This window comes from Acipenser ruthenus, chromosome 4 (assembly GCF_902713425.1).
Source record: "Acipenser ruthenus chromosome 4, fAciRut3.2 maternal haplotype, whole genome shotgun sequence".
NCBI lineage: Eukaryota > Metazoa > Chordata > Actinopteri > Acipenseriformes > Acipenseridae > Acipenser > Acipenser ruthenus.
The window spans coordinates 78186281-78209638 of NC_081192.1; the positions used below are offsets into that span (position 1 = coordinate 78186281).

Sequence of the window (23358 nt, forward strand, 5' to 3'; positions counted from 1 at the left end):
TAAGGCCATTTTTAATAGAGACCTATGTTTGTTAACACTGACCTCTGCAATGAAAACTGCCCTGCCCTAAACAGGACATAATTAATTGCATTTCAGTTTTTCACTGCATTTTCCAGCTGTCAACACTCTATTAGGTCTCCCTCCCACTACTGAGTTTTATTTAGGATGTCTAGATACGGTAGGTACATCTCATGCATGGAAGTTGTTTTGTTTGTTTTGGTGAAGAAGATTAAGATACTGTATTGGAGAATAGTGTTTAAAGTGTTACTGGACAGGCTGTAGGGTTTAAAACACAACACATTACTTTCTCTACTTTCCTGCTTTGTTGTTTGTATTGTTGCAATATCTTTTTCAACACAATTGTGCTTGTTTTTATATTTTTATTAAAATATCTATATTGTTGGCTTCAATCTAACCTGTTCAATCAGAAATATTTAATTGGTTTCAGACTCTTCCCCCAAAGTTCAGCATTTTGATTGGTTCATCTGTCCTACTGCATGACAAGCCGCGTATAATCACAAAACCCACTTTACAGACCCCTGCCCAGTTACAGTGAAGCTACAAGATGTACAGGCATACCTCCAACCATATCAATACTTAGGTTTGTACTCAAAATAAGACATTGTCACAAAGGACACTTTATAACAGTGAAATCTGCTGTCGGTCTAAACACTGTTGTGTTGCTTAGTGTGTACAGTTCTCCCTCAAGGTTTTATTCCTGGTTCTTTTTCTGACCTAACCCACAAAAATAATCTGTTTATTTATTGCCCTAATATGGAGCTTGTCATGCATATTCATAAACCTGTTCATGCCCTCTGAACCTGTGCCAGAGCGAGCAGATTGGACATATAAACCAATCAAAATGCTGAACTTTGGGAGAGGAGTTGGGAACCAATGAAATGTTTCTGATTGCACAGGTTGAATTTTAGCAGCCGATGTTAACAATTCAGAAGACATTTTGACAGGAAGACCTGAAGCATAACCAATGTGAAATAAAAATATATTTTCAAAACTGACTTATGAGAGTAATATATTAATAAAAATGTCAAAACAATCGCACTTATGTAGAAAAGGATATGTACAATAAAGTATAAAGAATATGTACAATACAGTAGGAAAGTAATGTGTTATGTTTTAAACCTTACAGCCTGTTCAGTAACACTTGAACTTGGTATGACTTGCTTGTAATCCCCATTCTGACTAGCTGCCCTCCCCCTTCTGCTTCAGAATGTGGGATCCCTGTCGAGGATTACGGGGTTACAGTACAATAATTCCTTCGGATTTGGAGAAGTTTCTGATGGTGCAAATACTTACAGAAAATGTGCAGAAACTATATGCTTAAGAGCATGGCTATACATACTCCAGAGCAGATAAAATAACAGTTCTGCTTTTTCTTGCAGATATCTTGCCTTTGGCAGAGAAAGAAGATGATTTGACAGTAGCTATTCACATTGCCCCGAACATGGATGCGATATCTGTAAGTGAGCGCATAAATAGCCTTTTATAAACAGTAATCTGTCTGGCAGGTCATTTCTGATTAAATGTATGTCCAGGGAAGAAGTGTAATGCAGAATTTCACTGCTGTTAGAGTTCTGTTAATTGATTTCCTATGTTTAGCACTAACTAGCTAACTGTTCACTTATTGAATACAGTTTATTGTTCAGCTGTGCTTCTAAATGAATCTTCAGACAGGTAAACTGTATCAGTAGGGGGTCAAAATGTTTGAAATAAACATAAAATGAACCTGGTCGCACTGTAATTTTAACTTTCAACAAAGTTATGGTTTTAAAAAATGAAGTAAAATATCACAAAACTGTGTTTTGATTCTTTGAACTACTTCTACTATAACCATATAATAGTGCAATCATCAAATAACGACTATTACTGTTGCATTAAAATTCATCACTTTAGTTCTTGCTCATTAGCACCCCCTGCTGTTAAATATCTGAAGCTTGAACTTTCCAACTGACGGCTGGAAGAAAATCTGAGAAATGTACTTTGACAGTTAGTGCCAGAAACTGAGAGATGCATTCAAAAGAAAGATAATGGGAATGATAGGCTATATAAATAATGTTTGTCAAAAAGCTTATCAGTGAACCCATATACTACCTGATTCTCCATATTTGTCTACATTTGAGGTATACTTTTAACATACTATTATGTTTTTTGTTCATTATTGCATAGAGCATTAATATCCAGGCTTACTAATTAATATAATTTTCAGCCAAGGTGGCTGGTTGTGAAAAGACTGAGGTGGTTTCAGAAATGACCACTAGGAGTGTGCTATTGCGATTTCTTCTCTTTCTGCAACTGTACATTAGTAAATAGAAATCTTTCAAAGGTGAAAGATATGATAGAGAACACACATAATAGGATATTGAACAGGTTAAAAATGTAATGTTATGAAAATGTACATGATATAAAGTGCCCCTTTTAATTCAAGAAAGGGAGGCGGGCAGTACATTGGACTGGCTTGACCTGTAACCAATATTAAAAAGGGCCCCCAAGTTAAACTTTGTAAAACTTTACCCTGGACCCAGGGGGGTAGATGTCAGTGTGTCGCGATGGAATGATGGGTTCTTTACAATTATTTCCATTTGGATACTGTATGTCAGTGGTACTTAACTCTGGCCCTTGAGATCCAATCCAGTCCAGGTTTTTACTCCAAGTAAGTTCTAATGTAATTAACTGAAGCTGCTAAGAGGCAATTAACTAATTTAGGTTAGAATAAAGACCAGGACCGGAATAGATCTTGAGGGCCAGAGTTGAGTCCCACTGCTCTATGTAATAGCAGTAGGCTGGCATTGCAGTGATTGTGCTCTTTTCATTTATGTATATACAGTACTGTGCAAAAGTTTTAGGCAGGTGTGAAAAAATGCTGTAAAGTAAGAATGCTTTCAAAAATAGACATGTTAATAGATTATATTTATCAATTAACTAAATGCAAAGTGAGTGAAGAGAAGAAAAATCTAAATCAAATCCATATTTGGTGTGACCACCCTTTGCCTTCAAAACAGCATCAATTCTTCTAGGTACACTTGCACAAAGTCAGGAATTTTGTAGGCATATAGTCAGGTGTATGATTAAACAATTATACCAAACAGGTGCTAATGATCATCAATTCAATATGTAGGTTGAAACAATCATTAACTGAAACAGAAACAGCTGTGTAGGAGGAATAAAACTGGGTGAGGAACAGCCAAACTCAGCTAACAAGGTGAGGATGCTGAAGACAGTTTACTGTCAAAAGCCATACACCATGGCCAGACTGAGCACAGCAACAAGACACAAGGTAGTTATACTGCATCAGCAAGGTCTCTCCCAGGCAGAAATTTCAAGGCAGTTTGTTCGCCGAAGGGCTGGAGAGCGGTACACGAATGAGTGTCTGCAGGCAACAGTGAAGCATGGTGGAGGTTCCTTGCAAGTTTGGGGCTGCATTTCTGCAAATGGAGTTGGGGATTTGGTCAGAATTAATGGTCTCTTCAATGCTGAGAAGTACAGGCAGATACTTATCCATCATGCAATACCATCAGGGAGGCATCTGATTGGCCCCAAATGTATTCTGCAGCATGACAACGACCCCAAACATACAGCGAAAGTCATTAAGAACTATCTTCAGCGTAAAGAAGAACAAGGAGTCCTGGAAGTGATGGTATGGCCCCCACAGAGCCCCGATCTCAACATCATCGAGTCTGTCTGGGATTACATGAAGAGAGAGAAGCAACTGAGGCTGCCTAAATCCACAGAAGAACTGTAGTTAGTTCTCCAAGATGTTTGGGCCAACCTACCTGCCGAGTTCCTTCAAAAACTGTGTGCAAGTGTACCTAGAAGAATTGATGCTGTTTTGAAGGCAAAGGGTGGTCACACCAAATATTGATTTGCATTTTGTTAATTGATAAATATAAACTATTAACATGTCTATTTTTGAAAGCATTCTTACTTTACAGCATTTTTTCACACCTGCCTAAAACTTTTGCACAGTACTGTATACTGCAGTATCAAACTCCTTTTTCTTTCTCTTTCACAGCAAGCTGTCAGCACTGAAGTAGAGGGTGAGGAAGTCCCGTCTATCACAGTAAAGGTATTGTGTATTTTAAGATGGCTTCTATAGAGCACTGGTTTCATAGTGGACTTCCATCAAAGGCTTCTGTTTCCCCCTTGACCTGCACATATTCCCTTTTTATATAGACTGCCATGTAGCAGCCTAACAGTCAGGTGCAGTTCAAGTAGCTTCTGCAGTTCAGTTCAGACAGACATCTCACTATATGGCATGGCCACGTTCACAAATTCGATTTCGTAACGACATCTCTGTTTATATTAGGACTATTTTTTAGGCTTAACCTGTCAAAGCATTGGCAGCAGGTGCACCACATAACAATAATCAAATTGTCTTCTGAATTTAAAAGCAATATCTGTAATAAGAGACTGTAGTGAAGAAATTAAGCTGACAAATGGTTTTTGATTCAAAAACACTTTATGTACAAGAAAGGTATACCTCCAATACAATCATATAAGCACAAGATTTAAACTGACTTTAGACAAGGCCGCAGTACAGCTCAGTGCATATGTTTATATTAGAAAGCACGGATATACATGGAGTCAATTCGAAAGACAAAAAGACAAAACTTTATAATGTTTGGCATTTATACATTTGTAAGCAATTGTTGACTCCACTCCCATTTGTCTTACCTCTGTCCAATGATATGGATTTCTACTCTATCATTGCACATTCCCTCTGCGGGGGAAAAGGGGGGGTTGAATACCACGTTGTACCTAGCAGGGTGCATCCCTCTTGTCTTTCAGTTCCCCTCCCCCATCTCACACTATCTCTGCTAATATCCTGCCTTTTGGCGTTTAGCTCCAACACTTATCTGTGACTTCCAGTCGTGTTAGGCTATGCCAAACTGCACATAGCTGGTTTTGCCTATGAGAAATGAAAGATCTCGAAACTTAGACTATACTGTATAGAAACTTAATATAAAAGCATATTAAAGCAACTGAATTAGTAAAACTTATAATTAATAACATAATTAATACCTCATGCAGAAAGCCATCACTACAAGACCAGCAGTTTTACCGTATATAACTGGCTTTGAAATTGAACTCCAGACTGCACCAATATATTATTATTATTATTATTATTATTTGCTTATTTAGCAGACGCCTTTATCCAAGGCGACTTACAGAGACTAGGGTGTGTGAACTATGCATCAGCTGCAGAGTCACTTACAATTATGTCTCACCCGAAAGACGGAGCATAAAGAGGTTAAGTCACTTGCTCAGGGTCACACAATGAGTCAGTGGCTGAGGTGGGATTTGAACCGGGGACCTCCTGGTTACAGGCCCTTTTCTTTAACCACTGGACCACACATACTTATGGGGTGTAAATATCAATTTGTTTTGTTAACAACATGTAAAAACAGCATATGTGAAAAAGTGTGGGTTGATTTGTAAATCTAATAGTTGAACAGTGCCCTATTCTAGCTTAAGTAAATCAATCAATCAATCAATCAGTCTTTTATATAGCACCTTTCATAGTGGACCACCATCACAAAGCACTTTACAAGATGCAACAACAACAAGAAAATCCATAATACTTTAAATACAGAGAAATGCATAATACATTAAATGGTGGAAAGTGCATAATACATGAAATAGTACATTAAATACAGTGGAGAGTGCATAATACATGATAGTAGCATAATACATGAAATAGTAGCAGCAACATAGCAGCTAATAGCAGGTATCAGGTTTAAAGAGTATGTAAAATCTAAATGCCGCTGTTTGTTTTTTTTGGTGCAGGTGAAAATAAAAACCAGGCTTGTGGTGCAGAATCCTAAGGTGGCAGTGAGTGTGCAGCCTCCTCTTACCGTAACTCAGGACCTGTTTATTATAGATTCAATGGGTAAGTGTGACTGGATATGTACCAATTGCTTAATTACATGCCATTGGATAATTTCAAACAAACCATTGCTCCTTTCCAAGAGATACTGTAAACCCCTGGTATTTTACAGTATTAGATGATTTTAGATTAAGAAAGCGAAGCAGTCAAAATGTTATTTTATTACATAACATACAGAACTGAGATCACCGACACATATTATTAAAGATCATCCTTCTGCATTTTTAGTGAAAGAACAGCTCTGTAATGGTTTATAGTAATGGTGTCTATCTTTGTTTTATAGAAAGGAAGAGCTTGATGTTTTATATCTTGTAGTTCTGTGCTTCTCTTTCATAATATTATAGTATTTACACATATGCCCTTGTCTGTAGCTGTTTAGAAAAAAAAAGACATAAAACCTGTTGCCAGAAGCAAGTGTTGTTCATTCACACCTAAAAATAGCTCTATCGCAATGAAGGAGACAATGCAGCTAGACATCTATTAATGTTTTAAATAAGCAGTTGCATGGTATAGAGAGTCTATCTGTACTGAACGAGCCCAGATTGGAATGTCACCCTATACTGGAATGGCAAAGCACTACCTACTGGATAAAAGGCAGGAGCTTTCTGGTCCTTTACACTTGTAATTGCTGTTGTCACCAGGAGAACCCTTTCAACAGGTTAAAGCCTGTGGCTGGAGAAACAAAGATTACTTATTCTTTTGACAATGATGTATTACTGTTTTCTTTGTTACAACCTTGATTCTGGATAAAGTAACATTAGGGGTTGCTAATGCCACAGGCAGCAACTAAATTACTGGGAGAGGTCATGCATTTTCATAACATGATCCCACCAGTCTGTGAAGAAAAAAAGCAAGGTTATTTATCTTTTTTTTTTTTTTTTCAAACCTGTTAATGTTTCGGCTGTGATCGCTTTGTCATTATGTCGTTCAATGGAAAAGTTTGAAGCAGAGTTTTAAATTAACATTTCAGTTAAGGTGGTTCGCTCGAGTTTGTTTTGTGCATTTTTTTCATGCATCATCCTACTTGCCTCAAATGACATACGTCCCCTGGTTTTTAAATGTTCTTTTATTTTCTACTGCCTACCGTATAACCTGTCAGATTTTATTTTTTTTTGCCACTTGATTAAACTTTGGTAAATATTGGTATTTTTTCCCACTATTTTTTTTTTCTCTTAATAAAAGCAATCAGTGGAGATTTTATTTTTTTGCTTATTTTTACAGTAATATAAGTAAAATATAATTCCCTTCTTCTTTACCCTCTCAACCTTTTCATAATACACCAAAGTGGTTACAATAATGGAATACATTTCTAATCAGACTAGATTTTCTGAACTAAATATCTGAGATAAAGACTAACAGTCAGAAGCTACCTGCTTGCATATTAATAGAGAGCTTTAGCAGTGGCTTGGGTCTACATTTTCACCTGACCCCAAGATGTCAACTGGGTCTGCCATTCTGTACAAGCAAAGCTCTAAGGAGATCTGCATTTGGCAGCACCTTAAGCAACTGTTTATGACATGTAATTACAATAGATAACTTCAATGGAAATTACATCATTTTTGAAAATGCATTTGTTTCATATATCAGCTGCAGGCTTCCTACCTCTGTTTAATATTTAAATGTGTCCCCACGAATAAGGAGTAAAAACTTTAAATAGTTCTGTCGCATGGCTTGGTTTTTTGATAGACAGTATAGATATTTTTTCTGTGTGCATAGGTAAGCCAAATCTAAATTATTTTCTTTAAATCTGTAACTCTTAAGGTGTCACTAATACTAACCAGCCCTCACATGTTTCAATGGGAAAATTGTATCAAAACATTCTAGCACATAGGGCTCCCTAATGGCTCACTTAGTAAGAGCACTGCCACTTTAGAGTGCAAGCTGAGTCATGCTAGTGTGGTTCGAATCCCATCCTTCTGTGTTAACAATCTTTTCTGGGGGCCGACCCACAGTAGTGCTGGACCTGTGGGCTGCAGCACTGAGGTGACATTCAAATTTCAAAATTGGGTAGAAAAATAGGGATAAAAAAACAATTATTACAGCACTTCAGCTACTATCTTCTCTGTAACCGCTGCAGGTTAAGCTAAAAAGCCCCTGTTTGTATTGATTTTGTGTAAGATAAATAGAAATTGTGATTGCAAAAATAATCATCTCGGAACCTTCACACTTAGAACCTTCGTGTGTAGTCTATTTATGATCTGATTTTGCTTTGGAATGCATCACAGACCCACAGAAATTATGTAGCTGGGTGACACAATAAACCAAATAGGTATACATGCATCTGCATGATTTACATTTCGACCAGCATGTGATTTTTATTTTCTGCACTTTATCAAGGCCACAGACACACATTCAGTTCTAGTTGAACCAAAACAGCTTCCGTCATTAAGTAAAGTTTTGAGATTTTAGCCTAAAAAAAAGTTTCCAATCCTGTCTTTATCAGAAGGTTACAAGTTCAATCCCATTTATAATAGAGATTGCGTGAAGCCACTACAGCAGCTGGTCTGCAGTAAACATGTTGTGGTCTACACACTGCTTTAAGTTCAGTGCATGTAATGAAGTGACTTTTTAGTTTCCCTAAATCAACTGTTTAACACATGAACAGGAATTTAACAAGGCCACCACCAGGGATAAGTGGGGTTTTGGGAGCTACTTATCATGTATCGGATCAACAACTTAGCTGTTTTTAAAGACTCTGATCTAGGAGTTATACCAGAAAAAACTCCAGTTAATGAAATACTTTGATTTTAGCAGTACCTTTGAAGCTGATCAGATGTAGATTAATTTCCTACCTTGTTAAGGGCAGTAAAACACTGGCTTTCTTAGCAGTGTTAGGTTTTCCAATTATGTTAGCTGGGGACAAGGAGAATCACTTGCCTGAAAATCCACTAAGATGGTCCAGATAATAAAAATATATTATTAGTGTTTATTTTTAAATTTACACATGTCTGGACCTAAAAGACGGAATAACAGAGCTAAAAAACAAATCCTTCAATCTTATATGCCGTATACTTTCATTCTCTGTGTAGATTTCATTGGTGTAGTTTTGAAAGAAGCATGTGATAGCAAACATGTATTTTCTTTTAAAAAGTGATATCTGGTTCAATGCTAGATTCAAAAAGGTTGTAGGTCGTCTGTAGATGTGCAATCAGCACCTTGTTTCCTAACATAATATCACACAGGTAATAATTGACAAATCCCTTCAAATTTCTTCATAAAAGCCTTCAAATACAACTGAAAACATGCATGTGCATAATTAGTATATGTAGAAATAACACAGATTGAGAAAACTGTGTTTTGCAAGAAGCAAAAGAAAGTCTTCAAATACAGTAAATGAGCAAGTAATGTGATTAATTGGCCTATGTTTAGTTGATTAGTTAGTAGTCCGTTATCATTTCTTAAGGGTCAAAGCATGACACTGGCTGAAAAGCATGCCAGATATTGTTTTCTCGTGTGAATACACCACAAAAGTACTGTAGTGTCTGTATCTGAAGTGAAAGGTTTAAACTGCATAAAAGGTTAAAGGAAGTACCACATGTCTTTCACTGTGTGGAAAGCCCTTAAAGAAGTTGCCTTTCATTCTTTATTTTGCTGTTACTAATGGTGTTGACCTTTAGTCCGGGTTTCAGTGTAAAACTGTATCACCCACTGTTTATAAATGTAGATGAGTCTAAAGGTTAAAAGCTTGTTTTCATGCCTAATGTACTGTCTATTGAAAATATGTGTCATCATGTCAATTGAGTTGATGCAGCACAGAGAAAGTGCTGTAGGCCGCATCGCTTACAGCACTTACTGAGCATCTCAGTTTGTAGTTGATTTTGATTAATAATGAGTGAAAGTTCACATACTTTACCTTTGTAAACTGACTACATGTTAGCATATTACATATCAGTATTGTTCTCCTATAAAAGCAATGACCTTTTTTTGTAATTGTTTAACGATTCAAATTAAATGCCTTCTGAAATAAGGGCCAGATATTTATCCAGGCAGAAGCTAACATTATTATGTAATTGCAGCATCAATTACAGTATGTTTAACTTAAATTGTTACAGTTTTTGGATCTCTAGCTAAAACTTTAGCTGTCTTTAGGAATGTAGAAGTAATAAAAATAAGCTAGCTTTAAATCAAAGTCTTCATACAGTGAAGTATGGCTTGGACTGATACATTGGGCTTGATGTTGGTTAAATCCCCAGGTGATTAGGTGTACAGATCTCTTTAATTGGTCTAATTGGAAATAATGTGCAGTGTCGATCGGCACAGGTGTAAATAAGCCAGTTTATTGATATGTGTTTACAGGGCTCTACGGCATATACGACTAAAAAAAAGTTGTTGGTGCGACAATCAGTTTTGATTTAGGTGCACGTGTGCAACCAATGATTTCACGACCTCAGTAACTTGTTAGAAATTAAAATAAAAACAAAACCAGGGTTTTCCAGATACTTTTTTACCACTGTGTGTACCTGAGGTAGTAGTCCATTATGTCATTATTTCTATTGCTAGCAGGAATCTAAAAACTATAAAGCCCACACGCCACTGCTTTTACCAGTAAGTGCATGGTACGATATTCACTTTGATTAGTGCTCAGTACTCATGGTTTGCAAGACAGTTATAAGGGTGTTAAGTCGCTACATTGTTGTCAGAAGTGGAGGCGAGGCAGGTACCCCGACACGCACTTGGAAGCTGGCAGGGGAGAGTGTAGAAATGCAAATTCAGTGAAAACTGTTGAAAAAACGTGTTTTGTCCAGTCGTATTTATCAAGTTCTGGGCCAATCTAGATTCGCCCGATTGGACACGGGTGAGTGCCGAAAAAAGTGGTAACTTCGGGATTCACCCAGAAGATTTGGTGAAACTAGATTGGCCCGGGCAAAACTAGACTCACCAGACCACCGGGTTTTCGCAGACCACCAGGTTTTTTTGGGACACAATATGAGCGTTGTAACCGAACAGCGTTATAAACGGGGGGGAGGGGGGGCAGGACACAATATGTGCATTGTAACCGAGAACAGCGTTATAAACTGGGGAGGGGGTGGGGGGCACCGTGGGACACATAACAACACACATCTGACTAAAATACAAGATAAAATAACTCCCTCTCTATAATGCACATATAGTGAAGCAAAAATGCAACTTTCTATGAATTAACCATGCATAAAGCACCATGTAATCAACGCTATATTTTTTACAAAAAAACAGAAAAAACTTAACTTTCCCACTCATGGATCATTTTAATTAGCAGTTTTTAAACTATAAATAGCCTGGCTAAATGGCGGTCTGGAGTTCAGTTCGAAGCGGTAGACAAGCAAACCAAGTGCGAGAAGGAGAGCGGGTCGGGAGAGGGGAAGAGGGAATGGGCTCGCCCCAGGTTTGGCTGCCGGAGCAGAGCTGAAGCGAACCTGAAGCGTCTCGTCTCCCGGAGAAAGCCGCAGCTCCTCTCGCAGCAAAAAAGTAAATACATTAGAAAAGATAACCACATAATAGGCCTAATGTTTATTTAGTTATAAAATAAATGCTGAATAAGATGTCTGTGTTATAAAGTGCCAGTGCAGCTTTTCTTCAGTTCAGATACTGTTGTTTATAGTTTGAACAACACTGGTACTGTATTTACTCTGTGTGTGTGTGTTTGTGTCTATATATATATATATATATATATATATGAGAATGAATCTGTTAATAATAATAAATTGGGATAAGGCATTGTTAACGGCGGCAATTAACTCATCAGTGGTGATTTTATTATTTATGATGTAAAGTGCCCCAGTCTCTGCACTTGAATAAACATATTGTATTGCATTGGTCTTCAAAAGCGAGGCATGTGGCATAACTTTAAATGTTGACCTCGGTTTGTAATAGTTACTTTATTGTTGCAAGATTGTGTGGTTTTTGGAAATTAGTATAATTGTACCAACATTTATGTTGAACATCTGTTTTTATTTTTTACACTTGTGCAGTTTTATACATTTGTATCAACAAAATACAGATATTAAACTATTATTTTCAGCTGCTGTTTACGAAAACATAAAAACTTTTAAAATTAAAGTTTTTTATTTATTTATTTATTTATTTTTTTAATCATGAACAGAATCTATTTCTTTTGGCCATTCAGTTAGTGAAGTAGACAAATGTGTCCTGTTTTTGTTTTCTGCAAAAACTAAACACGGTGGCATAAAAAAGCACAATTGCCTAAAGTTTAGTGTGAACTTTTACATGCTTTGGTTTTGACCGTTTTTCCAGCTCAGGCTCAAAAGATGTTACAGAACAACAAAGCTGAACCTTGAGAATTTGATCAGAAAGCTTTCCATGCTTTTTCGACTGTAGGTCGGTCAGTACTGAAAATATAGTCTCCCACAGACATGTGGAATCAAAAATAAAGGCAAATTCCAGCTCCCATCTTTCGTTTAATGTTACGAGTTTTCAGGCACAGAAGGCTCTCCCCCATCTTTTGTAACTCGCACCACAAAGGCAGCCATTGAAACCACCAAACACAAACTCACAACTGTACACTAAGAAACGCGTTGACGAAGCTTGTTGCTCAGGTTACTTAGGTATGGAAGCCAGAGTACAGTTATTAGCGCCATCTACTGTTTAGAATTAATGTCATTTTTCTTTGTATGTATTCATTGTCAGGAATTATATTTTTGAAATAAGTAATCAACCCTGTTCAAACTATGCTATGCTTATGTATTGAAGTTTGTTCAGATTACTTAATTTTGATCTTTTATTTAACATCATGGAATCAAAGAAACTACAAAATGAAATTACAAGAGTCTGCCAGAAACCATTAGTAGTACATTATTTCATGTTAGATTTTGAAATGTCACATTTTCCAATTGTCGGTTCTTCGTTAAGTACTATGGAAAACTACAAAGCATTATTTAATTCAATATGTTAACGTAACATTATTCAGCAGGTTTCATTCCACTTTATGATGCAAAATTAGTTCATTCTATAAGGTGATGCCAAACTTTGGCAAGAGCTGTAGATTCAAGCCTGCGAGGACACAGCTCCCTGTGCTGAAGCCAGGCTTTGGCTTTTATCGCTTATCCATGGGACAGTTTTTGTTCAGTTTTAACAGCATATATTCTTCTCAGTTTAATATAAACTGCATGCATGGATAAAGCTACAAAGTTTCTGAAGCTTAAATCTGCAAATAATTAGCAAATACTGTACAGGTTACCCAGTGTTCTTTCAATGGAAACTCTTCCTCACCTCAGTTTAATAATATTTTGTGTGTGAAGCTTGCTTACACTGCCAGCTGGCTGCTAGGAAACAGAATGCAGGAGCTGTATGTGCTGCAGTCAACTAATATTTACTCTCTAGTTGTTTTTCTGTATGTTCTATATCTGAGCTCCGATTATAAAATACATAATGAATATTTAAGATGCATTTTACTGTTGGAATGTTGTATCATCATGCTGCTTTGGGGCAATCAAGCAACAATGTCAATATCTCAAAGGTTTAACACTTAATTAACTGAATCATTTCTTTCAGTTTAGTGGCAACTTTAAAAACCAGTTTGGTGTTATTGTTATAAAAATAAGGGGATAACGGCAATTGAAGCATATTCAAATTAGTTACAGTGAATCATTTTTTTTAAAACCTGAAAGAAAACCACTTGTAAGTATCGTAAACATTTCTGAACTACTGACCTGAAAAAATGATTTTTTGCACATTTCTTTGCAGATTGAGCAAGGCTTTCTACTTTCTTTTCTGGACTCATCTGAGATGGTGCTATATTACGCTTGGTAGAAATGCATGTGCTTGAAAGTATCTTGTTTCTTTGTTTGTTTGTTTGTTTGTTTGTTGTTGTTTTTCCCCCCCGCTGATGCAACAGCCACACAAATCACATAATCATGTCATTGTTTGGATCTAATGCCTGCGTCTCTAGTTGCTGTAGCTGAAAGGGCACTGCGGCCATAAAGGCTGTGAATAGACATACATTTTGAGGTGCATTACAGCAATTGACAAGGGCACTCACAGTGTTTGCCGAATGGCTGGCGTTAATTTTGAGCCCAGAAGTATACTGTACTTTATAGTTTCTTAAAGTAGTTGGACATTCTTGATTTTTTCATTGATTTCCTCTAGGACAAACCGCTTAAAGAATCAGAGATACTTGCGAATGAAATCAACTCTTCTTTCTTTTTTTAAAATTACAAACCCCTCTGTTTACCAATTCCATATTCTGCTGAAAATGTATTTTTACAGTACTGCCTTTTTCCAGCTTCTCAACTATTTCAAGTTTTTCTTGAATTGTTAAAACCATGCGTTTTACGTTTACTTGCAGACTTGTTTGCAGTCACAATGGCACTGAGTCACTTACCTAATAATTGAACCTGTGCATGCGTAAAAGAATGCGTACTATACAGTACACCTGTATTTTTCTTCCTTTTTTGCAAATACGGTTAATCTGCAACCTGGATAATCCGCCCACGGATAATTGAGAGTTGACTGTATGTGTATGCAATCCATATGTGTATGCAATTCTTGTGTTAAGTATATTCCATCTGTAGTACTGGAATAAAATTTTAAAAAAAATTAAAAATCTCTTTATTTGTTTATTTCACAGCCATATTGTTCGTGGCCAATACAGCCCAACCCCCCCAGCCCCACCCTCGATATGAGATTATTTTAACATTTTAAGTAAAAGCTTGCACAGAACAACCGCACATTCTTGGAATGCAAGAGATAATTAACTGTAACAGCTTTGTGCATGGTATGAATGCACGGGCCTAGGACAAAATTCCAGATTGTTAGCTTAGAGCCCTGCGATTAGTTATGTAGACTAGGGGTGTGCCTGAGTCCGAGTATAAACGAGTATTCGTAATGTATGGGTGAAAGTTTTCCACCTGCAGACAGAATTCCATCAAAATGGCCTCTTCCAAGGTCCATGGCTATGATTCGTGTAGAAATGCCAAAAAATCGGGGAGGGGGGGGGATATATATATTTTTTTATTGTGGAAAACTGTAAAATGTTTTTGCACGTACTTGATTTTGGTGGCTTTTTTAGATTTTTTTTTTTTCTCCTGTTGAACTGTAATTTGATTGAGACGATAGGGCACAAGGGAGAGGCAAACTATAAATTACTTTTTTTGCACTGTGTATACACACTATTATTCTGTTTAAAAAGTTAAGTAATTCAGAGGATGCTAGAAGTCTGACATTGATAAAAATACAATAAAACGCACACTACACAAACACTGGTTTGGCCCATACTCCGCACTACAACAGCAAACCTGAGCAGCGTAGGTAGTAGTTAGTTTAGTTTGTCTTTATTCTCTATTCATTAAATTATACGCATTGAACAAAAGATGAGAGAACCAGGCGGTTATTTATTTATTTTTTAAATATGGAAGTTAGTAGGTTCATGTTGCTGCAGGGCCATGAACGGGTTTAAGTTCAATACCAACCCTAAATAAAATGTTGTTACTGTTATGAAGCACTAGTAATGAAGCAGTGGTGTTTAACAGAACCCAGTTTTTACTTAAGTGAAGTAGACTAGAATGTTTTTTTTTATTATTAAAATCATGTTGAAATTAATTTTCAGCTTTCATATTGAAACATGTTTTGTATTACTCGTTCAGTCAAACCTTGCATCATAAGAATTTCCTTGCATCATTTAAAATGTATCAACTCAAGTAAGCTTATTGTGTATAAAAAATGACAATAGTCGCAGTCCTTCTTTCGCAGCCAGTGTAATCTTACTTTAAAGGCACGTACCTGAAATCGTAAGATAATTAAAATATGTTTGCTTATTACTCTTCCTGTCGTTCTGCAGGCTGTCAGCCCTTGTTAAAGATATAAAATAATGTACCTGATCCGAAGCAAGTGCAAAACTTGCCCCAAGCAAGAAATGGCTTGGTTGCAGTAGCTGCAGTTACATTATTGTTTTAAGTTATTTTATTATGGGTAAACTTTGCCCTCTAACTCAATGGACCATATTTAGCAGCAAGCACAAAGGCAAAGACACCATTTCTTAGCGGAATAAGACCATTTTATTGGTATAAAACAAGAAACAACTCTTGACTGGTCCTTCCTGCAACTAAGTGTATACTGTTAAATATACACTGTTGAAATTGTTTTATTCAGCAAAAAATAAAAATGTCTTTGCATTTGCTTCAGATTGAAGTATCTTTTTTTTATATAGTAAACCAGTGCTTCTGACATGTTATTGTATTTTGAACTACCTTACTTAGGGAATAATTACTTTCAAAACAACAGTACTTGCTTTTCTTTGTTTGTTTAACACTTTCCTTTAATAAACTACATGTGGGAATTCTAGGTGTAACACTGTGCAGAGATGCCATTGGTACTGGTTGTGCCATTTGGTGCAACTTGCATGTATTTGCAATTTAATGCATGCTCAGTAAGTACATATTGAACATTTTATGCTAAAACACCTGCCCAATTTTGTCAGTTTGCAATTACTAAAACTGTAACTTCACAACAACAAGGTTTGCTCGGTTACTTGGATCTTCTTAATTGTATTTTTAAAAAAAAAATTTTAATAAATAAATTTGCCTCATCTATACTCAGCAGTTAGTCTCCTTCCATCCTCTGTGTTTCGGCGACTAGCCCACGACACCTCAAGAGGGCTTGACGGTGATTCTGGCGTCCCAGCATCACCCCCCTCCGTCCCCCACTCAACTCAGCCCAGCTTACTTATCCGTACATCAGCGTTTCTTTCTATTGTACTTGAGATCCCCAACCAGAATCTTTCCATCTCAACCACAGCCAGTTGCTGCTCCTCTCTGTGCGACACAACTCTTGGCCACTGAATCCGACGTCTCTGAGAAACCGGGTTGTAGAGTGGGCCACAAATCCTCGACAATCCACCTCCACTGGGTAAACTCGGACTCTCCATCCTCGCTGTGCCACTTCAGCGGCTAGTTGAGCATACCACAGTTTCTTCCTCTCATACGTCTCATTACAGCATCCTCCCATGGCACCGTTAACTTTGCCAGGTGAACAAAGCGTGCTGATCCAGACCACAAGACAATATCTGGTTGAAGGTTAGTGGTGGCAATCTCAGGTGGAAAAATAAGCCGTTGACCAACATAACTGCGCAGCAAAAATTAAAATGACACATTAGGACTTCATAACGATAAAAAGCATTATTAACCCTTCATCAGCAGCAAGGGGTGCAAATGCACCACAGCATGTTTAAAATGAACTTATATCATAACTGTTAGAAGATTGTGGGACATCCTTGCATGTGATTTTAAACTAATCGCTTACCTTTATTTTGATACCAAGAACGTCCTTGTCTGACTTGGGAAATGGGAGGAATCCTCCTTCAAAGTGCACACGGTACATTTTTGGGGTGCATTTGCATCCCCTTCTGCCTTCCAAGGATTACAAAAAATATACATTTTTCTCATACCACAATACCAGCTCCTGCTTACTGGCAGTGAGAGCTGAGGGAGATGTAGAAACTGTGTATCGCTTGTAAAATTATCGATTTATTTGTAAATATTTGTTTAGCTAATGGTAATTTTTCATGAAACTGTGTCTACGTATGTATAATACATTAGTTTACAGCATTTGATAACTGCATTATTTACAGTATCATCCCTATTACCTGATACAGTACAGTATTGAAAAAATATGATTTTATAATTTTTTCTGTCTTCAGTGAGCAAAAAAGGTGTGTCTTTCATATACTCTTGGCTACCACACGCAGCTCCAGTTTACTTGCAGAGTAGAGTGCTGAGTATAGCGGGGGAGCTGGGTTTGATGTTGAAAACATGTACTGCTTCTAAAATTATTGATTTAGCACTACAGATTAATTTTTTTAGTTGCATGTCAATTTTCTATTTTAGAATGAGCGTATATGTGTGTAATACAATTGTTTCCTGCATTGTATTTGATTACTGCATTCTTGACAGTAGTTATTATTCTGGAAATTGATGAAGAAGTCTTTCATATACTGGGCTACCACAATTGCGCAGCCCCTATTGACTTGTAGAATTGATGCCTGAGGGAGACGACAGGTAATTTGGAATAAATGTGCCCCCTTAACAGGACTTTGAAACTTTGATAATGACACTATTTCGCTATTTGGATTGGCATTCTCTTTTTCAATTTTCTGAGGGATGTGTCTTAACTAACTTTTTCTGTTATGTGTGTAAGTTCTCTTTGTACACTGTTTTTGTTTTCGACAAAAAGACATAAGCTGCTTTTTTATGTGCAATGTGACTTTATATTGTAGCACAGGTATGTGTTGGGAAACTGTTTTTCTACTAATTTTGTACATGTTAAGTTTGCAAGTACAATATAATTAAGCGGTAGTGCCCATCGATGAAGGCTGTACCGTGTGGTAGTTGACCACAACTGAATATAAGGAGAGTCAAGGTCAACTACCACATGGTAAAGCCTTAATTGAGAGGGCACTATCGCTATTAGAAAACTGTTTTCCTCATGATTTTCTTTAAAAAACAAACAAACAAAAAACACTTTAAAACCTACATTTACCTTGAACTTGTAATGAGTCGTTGGATACCCTTCCACTGAGAGAGGTTTTTAGGAAAGTAGTCCCAAAAATGTTCATAAAGCCAGGATCACACATATAATTACTTTATTAAACAAATAACATTTTTACTTGCCAGAGCTACTTATAGTTTATCTGGACAGTGCCATGTATCTGAATGGAGCAATATTACTGAACTGTCCATGTCTCGGTTTGTTGTTGTTGAAGGATGCTGTCGAGCTGACAGGCTGTAATCGGCCATTGCGGGTACAGGATTGGTTGCTTTCGTTGGTGCAAAGTATTGATTGGCTGGTTTTGATGGATAATAAAATACATGTGGACCAGTTGTGTCTTTGTTTAGTATTTGCTGTCCAATAGATGTGAACTAAGTTTAAAAATACAGCAAGTCAAAATGAAAAAGCTGGTATTTGTGCAGATTGATTTAAAATGTGTTTCACTGGTGATGCTGTGACATTCTAGCGGTCATCTACTGTGTATTAATGCCAACTATGTCTGGAAGCTGATTGGCTGATGATACTGAATCTTTTTATAATACTTACTTTTGTAGTTCATATTTGTGTTTGTGGCAATTACTGTTGATGCCATTTTTAAAAACGGTTTCACACTTCAATAAAACATTTATTCAATATAAAACTGATTAAATATAAAACAATTGTGTTGTTATTTTGCTTTAAATTTTAAGTTAGCCGCATTTGTGTGTGGGGTGCATTTGCACCCCTTTCCGCATTCCATGTGAGCTAAATTATTGCCGCTGTCGGAAGGTCAAATAAACATTAAAACATTGTATGGCCACTTTGAGTGAAAATCAGTGCCAGAGATGCGTTTAATGGCACTTTCAGTTTTAGCCCCATGCACTTCAGGTGGGTTAGTAATAATTAGAAATTATTAAATATCTTGGAGAGATGGTGAAAACTTAAATAGGAAAGATTTATGTTATTTTGTAAATTCCATGCTTCTCTATATCCAGTATGTCAGTAATTGGGCCATTAGTTTCTTTTTTTTAATTTCTAGTGTTTTATAACTAAGGATATTTTTAGGGAATCTAAACAAATTTGACCATTAACAAGATTATTGAGTACAATTCGCAGAAAGCTAAACTATGGAAGAATATAGTAAAAGCTTGAAAAGGCTTGTTAGCATTGAAAAAGAGGAGGAAAAAAAGTGCCCTGGCAGGATTCATTCTTTATTGGAATATTAAGCGATTTAATTCCTCTTTTAACTCCTCTTCTGACAGGATGATTAGTGTAACACGTCATCATTGAAGATCACATATATAAACATTCAGCCACAAAATCAGCAGGCATATTACAGGTGCCTTTATTAATTGTTTGGGTGACATACAATTGCCTATGATACTAAAGCAAAGATTCTTCCTTTCCCCATCTTCACAAGTCTAATTAGATGTGTACTGCCAACCGAGCAATGAAAATGGGTATTACGGTACAGAGCACTGTGCCTCAACACATGATTGTGCATTTCATGATATCCAAGTTAACAGACGCACCATCTTGAGGTGATGGTAGATGGAGTATGGCCAGGTAATCCTGTGACCTTCTGACCCAAAGGCAAGCTTTTAAGTATGTATGCTGATTGTGATGACATAGTCACCTATTGTTTCCAAGTCAGAAATGCAATACGTTCCTTCATCTATTCTAGAATGAGTACTTTAGGCTGTGCACTGTCCATAAGGCAGAATATTTCATCAAAAGCATGACACCTGCATGTGCAGTAGTCTAGCATCTCATCACGCATCAAGCTGAGGAGTTGGTAGATAAGAGTACTGTCCAGATTGGAGCCAACCATAACAGCGTTCACCAATGCAACCCAAGTAGCACAAGTTGCTTCTTCATCTGCATAGGACGAGCTAGCAGCCTGTTGCTTTTAAAAGGTCATTTTTTCCATTTGCATTTTGTTCTGAAAATGACAGGCTGCATTTTCACGCTGAGCATGATAGATGATGAGAAAAAACCTGAAGTAACAGGGTCTGATGCTTTTTTTAAAGAGCAAAATTGTCACTTTGTTCTGTTTTTAAAAAAGGTAAATTTAATTTAGTAAAAAAAATGTACTCTTTTGTATAGGTAAATGCATATGAAAAATGGTGCACTAATGCTTTATACATTTTAAAGCAATTGCAGCTAACAAAATAATTCCATAAATATTATTCATTTTGCAGTTCAGTTAGCCACACGTCTTAAATGTGCAGTTTTTAAATAAATGTGTGTTTTAAAACAGACATCCGGTACTACACTAGCTGAAAGAATGTTCCCCGTTTGCTTTCCAGGAAGTTTGTTACTCCTTTACTACTTTGGTCATTTCACCCCAGGTGCACTTCCTGTGTGAAATGACCCAGGAAGTCTAAGGCAGTCTAAAACTATGTTATTTAACCTAGAGTGGTAACAGATAACATGTTTTAAAATAAAAATAGGTTTTTGAAAACATGTGTTTCTTTCAGAATCGCATATTTGAGGCATACTGTGGGGTTTACAGAGTTTAGACCGGACTGTTTGAAGTTATGGACTTCTGTTTTGCACCGTTCATCTTTTTAAAAAATATTTGTAATTTTCTTCCAGAATAAAATTGTTCACATTTTGCGTTTTAGTTTGTTAAATAAGTTTATTTGTGGTCTTGTAAGACCTTGCAAATAATACTTTTGGAATATCTTTCTTCATTGCATATTTGGGCCTTTACCAGCTCAAAGGAACGCTTCCTCTTCTGTGGGAATCTGAAAAAATAAATTAAATGCATATTTTTTGGCATTCATACTTGTCTTATCAGCCTGGTTTTAATAGGGAGGGCAGCTGGAGTTGTGAAAGCTTGCCACTAAACCTACTGAACATGTGTAAATAGACTCATTTCTGATTTATTGCCTTTTTTCCTGTATGATAAAATCTAGAGACACAGGCTAAGCCATCATTAATTGTCTGAATTCACTTGGTTTTTGAAGATTTATTAATAACTTTTATCCCAATATATTTGTTGACAGGATAAGACATTTCTTTAAGCACATTCAATTTATTAAGGTACAGGCATGGCCTTAACTAGCTATGACGACACAGGTTGTGTCCTCAGTTGTTTTTTTTGTATCATCAGTGCTGATGCTCATGTAAAAATTCTGGTAAAGTACAAAAGACTCCTTAATTTTCTCTGTTGGTTTGCTGTGTAACATGGATTTGGAGGTTGAATAGTAAATATCAAGCAGTCATATAAATACTGACAGTTATAGGTTGAAACCTAAGTTTGACCTCGGTAGAATGTTAACTGTGGTTATGGCCCTGTACACAGGTGACAGTTTTGAAGCAAAATGCTATAAAACGTTTTTTTGTTTATCTGGACTGCAGGTATTTGGTTATTTTTTAATGGCCATTTGGTCAGCATTTAAATAAAAAAAAAAATACTGCCTGCCTGCCAACCTACCTATAAGGCCAGACTGCCTTCATTGGTTTGTGCCTTTGTGCTATTTCTCTGTTGATAATCTATGTACAGGTGATAGATTGTATGCAGTCTTCTGTGAAATATTTTGGTATGCACTAAAGAACATGGTTTTGCTTTTTTTCAGATTCTCTGTAGACTTCCTATTAGGTTACACTTTGGGGGTTTCTCATGCATTTTGGTTCATCGTAATTTAGTGGATCCCTGTCCATTAAGTAGAAACATTATCATAGATCAATTTAAAGATAGTTATACTGTAATAGATTTTAATATTTTTGTCTTGTTTATTAGATTAACAACAATATAAATTCACTAGCCTTCTAGAACTAATAAGGTATATTCCTTGGGGGAGGAACAAGAGACTTTTGAAGATAAGACTTTTGAGGTCTTGAAAGCTAGTTATTTATCACAGTTAATCTAGTAAACAGTATCACATCTTCAAATCTGTTAATACTATTAGTTTGATTAACATGGCTAAAACAAATCTTTTCTTTGAAGATGATGTGTCTAGGTTATTATGAATTCAAAGTAAACTGACACAAACAGCATTTGTGTATGTGTGAGTCTTGTTATGTAATATTATTTTGTCATCTTTTTTGCAGGCCCAGGATCTGTTAGCACTGTGACCTTTGGGGTGTTCTTAAAAAATTCCTACCCACCAGCTGAGCTTGGAGGAGCTGTGGCAGTCTCCTACAGCACACCAACAGGTTAGCATTGCTCTGTATACGGATCATATATTGTCTAAGGTGAACACTTCCTCCTGCTTATTCTTGATGATAATTTGTAACTTGTTGTTTTCATAGCTTTATTGTCTGTGCATTTTACTGATTTATTCATTCATATATTTTATATTCCAGAATGCCCTGCAAAGTTTACAAGAAATGCATTACGGTACCATTGCTGTGTCCCGTGTTGTCCATAGTGCAGTGTTATATATGTTGTCGACTTCTTTTTTTTAAAATTTGTAATCACACATGATAGGTCAACTGGGCAATACATTGCTCAACATTTACTCGGTGTGATGTGTGAATAAAAAATATCAAAAGTATCAGGAATATGTTGAAAACAACAAATACAGCAAAATAAAGTAATGTGTTTCTACAGGGGGTTCTGTAACACTTCAAGTTACTGCACTATAGAATTGTTGTCTTTGAGCATGATCATATATACAGTACTTACTGTAGAGACGGCTTTGCAGTTTTCGCCAGACTAATGCTTCTCAGACAATATGGAAAGATTGTGCCACAGTGTCTATCCTGAGCACTAGACACAACAAAAGGTGCTTTAAACACTACACTAATGCCCTCATTTTTTAATTATCTTGGCATGAATTGAAAACAGAAAGGTGTCTTCTAGGCAATATTTTATTTTATTTTTAAATTTAATTGCTGTTTTTTTTAAAAGGTGGGATTGTGCCTTACTAATACGGAAATAAATGTATATAAAAGACAATTATCTCAATGGATTCCTAAGAAATAGTATTATTATTATTATTTTTTTTTTGTAAAACGTTTCCATATTTTTTGAGAAACTTAAAAAATGT

General features: G+C 36.4%; 1 protein-coding gene across 3 annotated transcripts in view; it reads left to right on the plus strand.

Annotated features, from left to right (window-relative positions):
- Nucleotides 1-23358, plus strand: part of bbs9 (Bardet-Biedl syndrome 9) — a 275781-nt gene that overhangs the window by 55386 nt on the left and 197037 nt on the right. For all 3 annotated transcript variants that reach the window (XM_059022878.1, XM_059022879.1, XM_033998802.3), the window contains exons 11-14: nucleotides 1401-1477; nucleotides 4028-4081; nucleotides 5803-5905; nucleotides 22418-22522. In XM_059022878.1, coding sequence (XP_058878861.1) covers nucleotides 1401-1477; nucleotides 4028-4081; nucleotides 5803-5905; nucleotides 22418-22522 — 339 coding nt within the window. The remainder of the gene's footprint in view (nucleotides 1-1400; nucleotides 1478-4027; nucleotides 4082-5802; nucleotides 5906-22417; nucleotides 22523-23358) is intronic.